The sequence below is a fragment of the Mus caroli genome, chromosome 4 (genome assembly GCF_900094665.2).
Source record: "Mus caroli chromosome 4, CAROLI_EIJ_v1.1, whole genome shotgun sequence".
Lineage (NCBI taxonomy): Eukaryota > Metazoa > Chordata > Mammalia > Rodentia > Muridae > Mus > Mus caroli.
Genome location: NC_034573.1, coordinates 98,788,181 through 98,797,876, shown reverse-complemented (window position 1 = coordinate 98,797,876; position 9,696 = coordinate 98,788,181). Strand labels below are relative to the sequence as shown.

Genomic DNA, 9,696 nt, shown 5'->3' with positions numbered 1-9,696 from the left:
CTCTCCTCTCCTCTCCTCTCCTCTCCTCTTCTCTTCTCTTCCTCCATCTCTCTCTTTCTCTTTACAGACAGGGTGTTTGTACCCCAGACTAGCTTTGAGCTTCCTTGAACTTCTGCCCCCCTGGAATTTGGGGATCACATACATGGACCAGCATGTCTGGTTTTATATGATGGGGACCATACTCAGGGCTTTGCATATTCTAGGGAAACATTGTTCCAGTAGAGAGACACCCTCATGCCTACTGTTGGCTATTTTATTTTATTTTTTAAGTTACATTGATTGATTGATGTGTGTGTGTCCCATAGTGTGTATGTGGAGGTCAGAGGATAACTGGCAGGAGTCAATTCTCTCTATCTTGTGAGTCCCTGGATCTAACTCAGACCAGCAGATTTGGAGGCCAAGTACCTTTACCAGAGGAGTCACCCACAGTTTCTCTTCTGGTTGTTTTAAACAATGCTGCCATTTCCAGAGTTAGGTAGAGCAAAAGCCCGCCTCTAGGAAGTCCTGATGCAGTGACATAACACATTCCCTAAAGTCCAAGGCAGGCTGTGATATAGGCAAAAAGGAGCTTTCTCTCCAAGGAGCCCTACCGGGGATCCTGGAGGATTCATGTCCTGCTACTTGTCTTGTGGCCACTCTCAGTGGTCTCTGTGTTACACAAGGATGAGAAGCAAAACTTAGGGTTAAGACAGCAGGGGATTTTCCACAGTGGTGATCCAGGTCTGCTTGGGTTGGCTGCTGTCTGGTTGGTAGTTCCTTCTCATCTCAGTGACCATGCAGAGGACTTGCTGGTGCCCAGAAAATCTGGAGTTCCTGGGGACTAAGGTAGCCAAAGGGAGGAGAGACCAGGAAAAGCCCAGGAGGAGGAAAACAGGAAACCATATGGAGCTCCCGAGATCAGTGACTAGGAATCATGGTCCAGGGCTATGGGAGGTGTGTGGCTTTCGTTTTCTTTCCTCCAAAAAAGCAAGTAGAGGAGGAAAGGGTTTATTTAGTTTACATTTCCACAGTGCTGTTCATCACTGAAGGAAGACAGGACAGGAACTCAAACAGGGCAGGAGCTGATGCTGGCTTGCTCAACCTGCTTTCTTATAAAACTCAGGATCACCAGCCCAGGGATGGCTCCACCCACAGTGGGCTAAGGCCTCCCCCACTGATCACTAATTGAGAAAATGCCTTGCAGCTGGATCTCATGCAGGCATTTTCTCAGCTGAGGGTCCTTCCTCTCTGATGACTCTCACTTGTATCAAGCTGACCCAAAACCAGGCCACCCACAATAACGACTACTTTCCAGGATGGTCTGATGCTGAGGGCCTTCTGATATGTTGGCTGGCCATTTGTATGCCTTCTCCAGAGAAATGTCTCTTCCACATCCTTTGTGACCTTTTTGTTTTCTCCTCTGTCCCTCTGTTCCTCCTCCTTCCCTTGTTCTCTGAGACAGGGTGTCACTTTGTAGCCCAAGCTAACTTGAAATTCACTAGGTAGTCTTGATTGGGTTAGACTTGCAGCAATCCTCCTGCTTCAGGTCTACCAAAGGCTTGGATTACAAGCACAAGCCACTAGGCCTGGTTTAATTTTTTTTTTAATTTAAAGGTGATAGAACACTTGAAGAACATGTACAAGACCTGGGGTTCTTTATTCAGGGGAAGGGAGGGAGGGAGGGAGATACAGAGAGAGATTGTTATTTATACAGGATCTTGCTATGTAGCCCAGGTTGGCTTGGAACTCATGACTCTTCTGTCTCAGACTCTTGAGTGCTGGGATTCCAATTGTGTGCTACTGTGCCTGACTCTCTGTTCACTTTTATTAGGTACATCTACAACAGTGTGGTCATAGATTGGGCACAAGTTAAGTATGTGTGCATGTTGTATGTGTGTTTTAGGGTATATGTGTCCATGTAGGTATGTGCATGTGTGTGATGTATATATATATATATTCATGTGTGTATGTTAGGGGTGATTTGAACTTGGATCCTCATATTTGTATAGCAGACTCTTTACTAAATGAACCCCAGCTCTTTAAATATTATTTTTGGTTTTGGGGTTTTGTATACGTATGTATATGTGGTAACTGTGTACATATGTGCCTGTTCACAAGTGTGTGGTACACATGCATTTTGATGGCTGAGGCTGGCATCAGGAGTCTTTCTTGATTTCTCTTTATCCTATTGATTAAATCAGGGTCTTTAAGTTGAACACAGAGGTTGCCTATATGGCCAGTCTACCTATCCAGGGTAACTCAGGGATCTTCTCTCCACCATCTGAGACTAGGGTTACTGGCAGAGCACCGTATTCCTCCTGCACGGATGTGGGAGCCAGGGATCTGAACCCAGCAGGTGCTCTATCCATGAAGCCATCTCCAGCCCCTTAATGTATTTTACACACGGTTTTAAAAGCTAACAGAATAGCCAAAGGTACAGCGTTAAAATCTTTCTTTTCCTGAGTCACTTGTTTGTAAGCTGCCAAATGACACCTCATCACTCCTAAATGTTCAACACGTTTCCTACGGATAAGCACAAAATGTGATCACCATATGTGCCGCTCTTCCGGTTCTCCCACCTTACTGAAGTGTGGCCCACTCTCCCAGCGCTGTGCTCTTAGCCCAGGTTCCAGTTCAGGCTCGTCATCCTGTCTGGCCTGTCCAGCCTCCCTGGCCTTCCCTGCCTTTCCTTTCTTCAATGCATGGAAGGTAGCTCGTCCTAGGATGCTCTTCTTCAGAATGACATTCAGGTCCTGGAGCAGGTCACCCTGAAAGAAATAGCAGAGGGACACACTGGCTTTTCTCACTGTGCCCCCTCTGGTGTCTCATGGTTTTGATTCTTGAGGGATGCTCACTTCCATCTGATAAGAGGGTCACTTGGGCTCTCCACTATAGCCATTGCTTTTCCCTTGAAATATCGTGTGGTGAGGGGCTTTGAAATCATAATTATCCTGTTCCTTCAAACTTTCAATGCATGCGTGAGTTTATTTGTGGCGTCTGCTGGTTTAAGGGCTGCAAACCAGTTGCTATCATTAGTTATGTGGATCGGGTTTCTTTAGTTTGACCAGCAGAACTTCCTATAGGTAAGCATGCCCCTTCCTCCAACCCACTCCATTCATCTGAGCTCTCTTCCTTGTTTTCTGGGGCCAGATGGCCCAGGCTCATCTCAGACTTCCCTGGAACCTGCTGTTTCCCCTCAGAGCCTTGTTGGTTTCAGCAGAGAATAGCATTTAGAAGCCAATGTCCTGGACCAGTTGTGTTCTTTTTACCTCTGGAAGTTCAGGCAAGATCATCTTTGAGTCCTAGCTTCCTACATCCTGGTGGCTTGGACCTCAGATAGATAGATAGAGATCTGTTTTTTCTTTAGTGTCCCTTTAAGCAGAAGGCTTTTATTGGCCCTCCTCAGCTAAGTACCCATCACTGGTTCTGTCATGGTAGTTAGAGGACTGACACACTAATTGGCCAAGCTTTGGTTGCAGACCCATCTCTCTTTGAAGGAGAGTGGGTGAGGTTTTACCTAAATGCTTGGAATTGGTACCTACAGGAAAGACAGGTGTCCCTTCACTCAAAGCAGGTAAGGGACCAGGGGTGACAAAACAGCTGTCAGTCACTGTAACAAGTATCTATGGACGGGATAAGTCCTGAAGGGCAGGAACAAGAGGTTCTGGGAGGATACACGTGCTCTCTCTTACCCTGGAGGTCACGAGAAGCCTCTGTGAGGAACAGAAGGCAAGGTGAGGCCTGAAAATGGGGTCCCTAGGGAACAGGGGCAAGGAATAACAACTGGAGTAGAGAAAAAACACCCGACCAGAAGCTTGCCTGGAACTGGACAAAGACCAGTGTACACAGAGCCAAGGATGGAGGAGAGAGCAAGGGAGATAAAGCTGGGGGGATGGACAGGGAGCCCGACTGGGCAGGGCCACGATAGCAAGAAAGATTAATGACATGGAGTTTCATCAAAGGCTTTGGGGGGGGCAGGGCGACACAAGCTGATTTACATTTTCCCAAGCTTTGTTGGTCTGTTGAGGAGTAATGGTTGGAGGGACCCAGTGGGGGAGGAGAAATGGGAATATGTCTCCCTGAGGACATTATGATCTATTCTGTCGTCCTCTTTCACCGAACCTGTGCTGTGTGTGCAGGAACCTCAGAAGAGGTGAAGGTCAATGAGGCAGAGAAGAGAGACCATGACAGCAAAGCAGCTCTGGTATGCTCAACTCCCGGGCCCTCCCCTCCTCTCCATTCTCCCCCTCCCCCGACCCCTCTTTTCAGACAGAGACTTGGTGTGTAGCCCTAGCTGGTCTGGGACTTAATATGTAGAACAGGCTGGCATCAGGCTTGTAGCAATCCCCCTGTCTCTACCTCCTGACTGGTGAAACAACAGGTTTATGTCACCACACCCAGGTCACAGCCTACTTTCCCTGGGCTAGCCTGGTCTACCAGCCACTGCAGTCTTCTTTCTGGGAACGCGGAGCTGTCCAATGTCCTGAGTGCTCACCAGCTCCTCTTCCTGCCCGTTCACCTCCATTGTAATTTAGTTTGCATCCCTGAGATCCTGACAGAACAGTTTAAGGGAGGAAAGGTTTATTTTGGTTCATGGTTTCACAGGGTTTTCGACATCATCACAGTAGAGAAGGCAGGGTGGAGCAGTGGGAGTGCGTGGCACATACTGCCTGCCCATCCAGAAGGACAGGAAGCAGTGATTGATAATGGGGCAGGAAGTGAACCATGTCCCAGGACTCCCCCCAGAGACTGGTTTCTGCCACTCAGACCCTACCTCCTAAAGGATCCACAGCCTTTCCTAAGCATCTCCAGCTGGGACTGGGACACTCCAAACAGAAGCATGAGGGAGAGATTTCAGATTCCAAGCATTGCAGTCTCTCCCATAGAACCTCCCATAACCCAGGAGTCTTTTCTGTCTAATAGCAGAGCCTTAAGCAGAGCAGTGCTTGGCACATAGTAGGTTCTGAGTAAACATATGTAACAACTGAGGGGCTTGTGGGATCAGGTCTAAACCAGGTCTGGCCACGCAGCAGAGGATAGGCCAGCAGGGGCAGGCATGAGCATGACCCAAATGTGGATGTGTGGTGGGTTGAGCCTGGGAGTCAGGAGCCGTCTCCTCATCTATAGAACGGGCTTAGTGGAGGTGAAGCGAGGACCATTCAGACGCAAGCTCGGTGCCAGTACAGGGAAGGCAATGCAGGCCTCCATTCAGCGAGTCTGGCAAGGCCCCTGAAATGAGCTGGATGCTAATCCCAATGCCACGCACAGAATTGCAACCCGGCATTTCAGTCTGGAGAAATAGACCTTTATTCTTGTTACTCAGAACTTGGCCTGAGTGTCTACTCACGTGTGCAGCTGTCTCTGGTTAGTCATTCTTTTTTTTTTTTTTTAAAGGTTTTTATTATCCTTTATTATTATTATTTATTTTATTTATATGAGTACATCCCAGAAGAAGGTATCATGTGGTTGCTGGGAATTGAACTCAGGATTTCTGGAAGAGCAGTCGGTGCTTTTAACCACTAAGCCACCTCTCCAGCCCTGGCTAGTCATTCTAAATTGGCACCCTTCCCCCTTTCTGAACCGCAATTAACGACCCATCGCAGCTCAGTTCAGTCGATGCTGGGAGAGGGGTTAGGAGTCAGGGGGTTACCTTCTCCTGACCACAGTTTGACTTTCAGCTTGGAATCTGAAATCTCTCCCTCATGCTTCTGTTTGGAGTGTCCCAGTCCCAGGTGCTTGCTTCATCTGTTCTACGTTGTATAGACATCACTGTGGAGGCTGACACTCGAATGTCCCTTGCTTGCCAGGTTCTCTCTCTGCATGGGCTCATTCCTCAGTTTAGCCTGGGTTTCTTTCTGGCATGGTGTCTGGGTTCCAAAAAGGGAAAGTGTGTTTTGGGACAAACCCAGACATACATTCTTTCTACAATGATCCGGTGGCCGGAGGTGAAGGAGATTCTGTCCATTGATAGGATACCTGCAAAAGAACTTGTGACCGTAGTTAACCTTCCATGTTCTGCATCAGATCAAGGCGGTTTTTTCCCCCTTCACTGTGTAATGTTAAGTGATTCATTTCATGGGGTCTTGTCTTCTTCCTTAAGATGATGGGAATCAATGGATTGGCACAGGTTACTGTGTTCTCTCTCCCAAGTAGCAGAATACCTTCTTCATCTGACTAGACTTTACTAAAGGGCTGAGAAGTGTTCCTACTGATGGTAGAATTTCAGGTTGAGGTGTATGGACTCTTTCTGTCCTTCGGTTGGTTAGTGAGGGAGAGGTGCTTTGTAGCCCTTCATTCCTGCTCCTCCAAATGCAGACTGCAGGGGCCATCCTTCCCACCTGGCCATCAGGAGTTTCCACCAACGTTATCCACCCACACACCCCTTGAAGAAACACGTCCCTTTCCTTGGGCTGTGACAGTTTTAATTGTCAGTCTGATATAATCAAGAATCACAAGGAAAGAAAGTTTCAAAGAGAGATTGCCTAGGTCACCTGCATGTCTGTGAGGGATTATCTTGACAGTATCAGTTGAGTAGTAAATCCCCACCCACTGTGGGTAGTTTCATTCCCTAGGCAAGAGATCCTGAACTGTCCCAAGAACGGAAAAAGTGAGCTGAGCGCCTGACTACATGCATTCTTTGCTCTCTGCTCCTTGACTATGGATGTCATGTGACCACTAGTCTAAAGTTTCTATCCTGTGACTTCTCCACCACTATGTAGGGTCTCCTTTTGTAGCTCTGGCTGTCCTGAAACTCACTATGTAGACCAAGGTGAGCTCAACTCACAGAGATCTGCCTGCCTCTGCCTCCAAAGTGCTGGGATTAAAGGCGTGCAACGGGAAGCCAAACCTAGACATGGGCCAATGCCAGGGTTGGGTGGTTGGGGAAGAGCTACCTCCGTGGGCTGTAGGTGTTGGGTGGCTAGAGGGTGCTGCATTATGCTGCCAAGGGGAGGGCAGAACTCAGTGGCAGTCTCACCGAGTGGCTCTGCTTCCCACTGGCCTGAAGGTAGCAAACATCATCACTTACCAGAAGAATCAGGAAATGGTGGAAATGAAAGAAGAAAAGGAGGCAACCGTGAAGATGATGATGGTAAGGAGCTGTAGGCGGGTCTGTGGGACTGGGGTGGAGTTCTGAGGGTGACAGTTGGGTGAGTTGGGAAGAGGACAGGGACAGGAGGCAGGCACTTCAGACTCGAGGCTCAGTTCTGTCCACCTCACGCTGCCCACACCCGACAAGAGGGAGTATGGACAAGTTGTTGCCCTTCTCTGAGCCCCACTCTTGCCATCTTACAAATGGGTGCATCTATGCCTGCATCTTTGCCTATGGGAGGACACAACCCAGTGGCTAGTCCATTGTGAAGTCTGTGCAGCAGAGAACGGTTATCATGAACCCATTCTCTAACCTCTCCCCGCAGAAAGCCCTCTTGATGGGCAACTTCAGAGGGTTCCCTAAAACAGTCTCCTCTTAATTACTCATTAGGAGGAGACTGAGCCCCAATAACCATGGAGGCTTGCATAGTTGTAGTCAGTTTTGTGATCCTTAAAGAGAGGGAAAGGAGTTACAGGGCTAACTCAACCAGCAGCGTTTGCCTCACAAGAAAGACTTCCTGAGTTTGAGCCCCAGAACACACATTAAAAAAGAAAACACTCGTGTAACTCACAATCATAATCCCAGTGTTGAGGACACAGATATAGGCTTTCTGGCCAATCAGACTAGACCAACTGACCAGCTTTGGATCCTAGCAAGAGCCCTTGCCTCAAAAACCAAGGTTCATAGCTCCTGAATAACACCTCCAGCCCCTGCATGTGCACATGAACACACACACACACACACACACACACACACACACACACACACACATCTTGCATACACATCTGCCCATATATGATACATAAAAAATGGAGAAAGTCCTGTCCTTTGATATATTTAACTTTCACTAGCATTAGTCGAACACCTACTATGTGTAGGTATTAAATACGAAGTGAAAAAATTAGGACATTTGGGGATTTTAATTGGACAGCTTTCAAAGGCCATGCCTGGTGCTTCTTGCTTGGGTCAGTTCCATGGTTTAGCGGTATGTCACCATAAGGGCACCATGGGAATTATTCTCCTGGTGCTCGCCATATGGAATGCGCAGATCAGGGCATGGACTGTTTAGAGTGGTCTTGAACTGAGGGCTTGACATTGATCTGGGCAGAAAGCTGGCTCTCCTACCTGCCCAGTGGGAGAGTGCTCCCAGACCAAGGGCCTGCATGGCCTGCTGTCAGAGCCCGGAAGTCAGCCCCCAAGCTGGCTCTCACTGGCTCTATGATCCCCATCCAGAGACAGATCCAGGAGGAGCCACTGGATTCCCTTTTGAGTCCTGCTCGACGGCAGGCTATGGAGATCCTGGCACAGCTGAGGTATCCCTGTCCTTTCTCTTCCAAACTCTGCCCCTTCTCACACTCCTGTCCACTTCGAGCCTTTCCCTCTCCCCCTGCCCAGTTCCCTGTGGAGCCTGTTACTTCCACACCCATTGCTCACACCCTACCTTCTCCCGTGGATCTAATCTCAGGTGACCCTCCCTAAGTCAGGTGTCCCCTTCCCCATGCTGCATCCTCCGGCCCTCCCTCACTCCACACCTGGCATCCTGTCTCTCCCAGTCACATCAAGCCTATCCTGAGTGTGCGGGAGAGGGTGGAGCTGGTGAACACTTGCGTGCGGAGCGTGTTCTCACTGCCCTCCGTGCAGGCCATGCAGGAGAAGGACGAGTCCAAGGCCGAGGTCATCCAGGTGAGCTGGACCCTCCTGGTGTGGCTTTAGGTTTGGGGACATCCTCAGAAGGGACAAGGTTCAGGGTTGAGTGGGGACTGTCTATAGATGGTCTTACTTTCTCCTTGGCTGAGTGGCCTGGAGCACCTCCCCTCACCTGCGACAGTCTGAACAGATACTTGATAGCTATTCAGCAGAAGAGTGAACTGTTGCAGTAATGGCTTCCTTAGGAGGGCCCTGTCCTGTATCAGGGATACAGACAGATGCTGTTAGGCCATAGGAAGTGGGCAGGATAGGAGGGTAGTACTGAGGACTGTGCTCTATGGAAGAAGACTGGGGGAAACTGGGCAGGGACCTGGAGAACAGAGCTTCAAAGGGGGTTTGGTGAGCATCTTTAAGTCTCTGCAGAATCATTCCTGGAGGTACCACAGCAGGGGATACTAAGGTATAAGATGCAAGGAGAGCTAGGGTCAAGCGGGAGGTTGAATGAGAGGGGGGGTCCAGCTGTTCAGCTACCCTTTCTCTCAGCAGATATTAGCCATGTTCCTCTCCAGGTCACTACGGTAGTCTCCCAGTAGTGTGAGGGGGGAGGAGATGGATGCCATCAAAGAACCCGGCACCCAAAATCTCCTCAGTAGTCCGTGATGCAAGCATAAATCATGGGCTATTAAAAAGAGTATGGGATGAGGAACGTGGCCTCAGGAGGATGGAGCACGTGGGTTCCTGGAAGAGGGTGGCATAGAGAACCTGTACAGAACCCATGCCAACTGCCAGGATGATAAGTGGTGTGACTGAAGATTGGAGGGGTGGGGGGACAGGGACTCTGACAGGCATGCTGTAGAATGGGTAGAGGTGAGGCTACACAGACAGATAAGATAGCCTCTGGGTTCTGGATTCTCAAGCTGGTGGCCTGAGAGGACCCAAAGTCATGGCCAGAATCCTTGCTGTGGAAGGAACTGGCAGCC

At 49.1% G+C, this 9,696-nt stretch overlaps 1 protein-coding gene across 4 annotated transcripts in view; it reads left to right on the top strand.

Annotated features, from left to right (window-relative positions):
• The window catches only part of Mroh7 (maestro heat like repeat family member 7), a 44,777-nt gene that overhangs the window by 9,343 nt on the left and 25,738 nt on the right, over positions 1-9,696 (top strand). For all 4 annotated transcript variants that reach the window (XM_021161064.2, XM_021161065.2, XM_021161066.2 and 1 more), the window contains 4 exons: positions 4,119-4,183; positions 6,986-7,069; positions 8,303-8,382; positions 8,623-8,752. In XM_021161064.2, the coding sequence (XP_021016723.1) occupies positions 4,119-4,183; positions 6,986-7,069; positions 8,303-8,382; positions 8,623-8,752 (359 nt within the window). The remainder of the gene's footprint in view (positions 1-4,118; positions 4,184-6,985; positions 7,070-8,302; positions 8,383-8,622; positions 8,753-9,696) is intronic.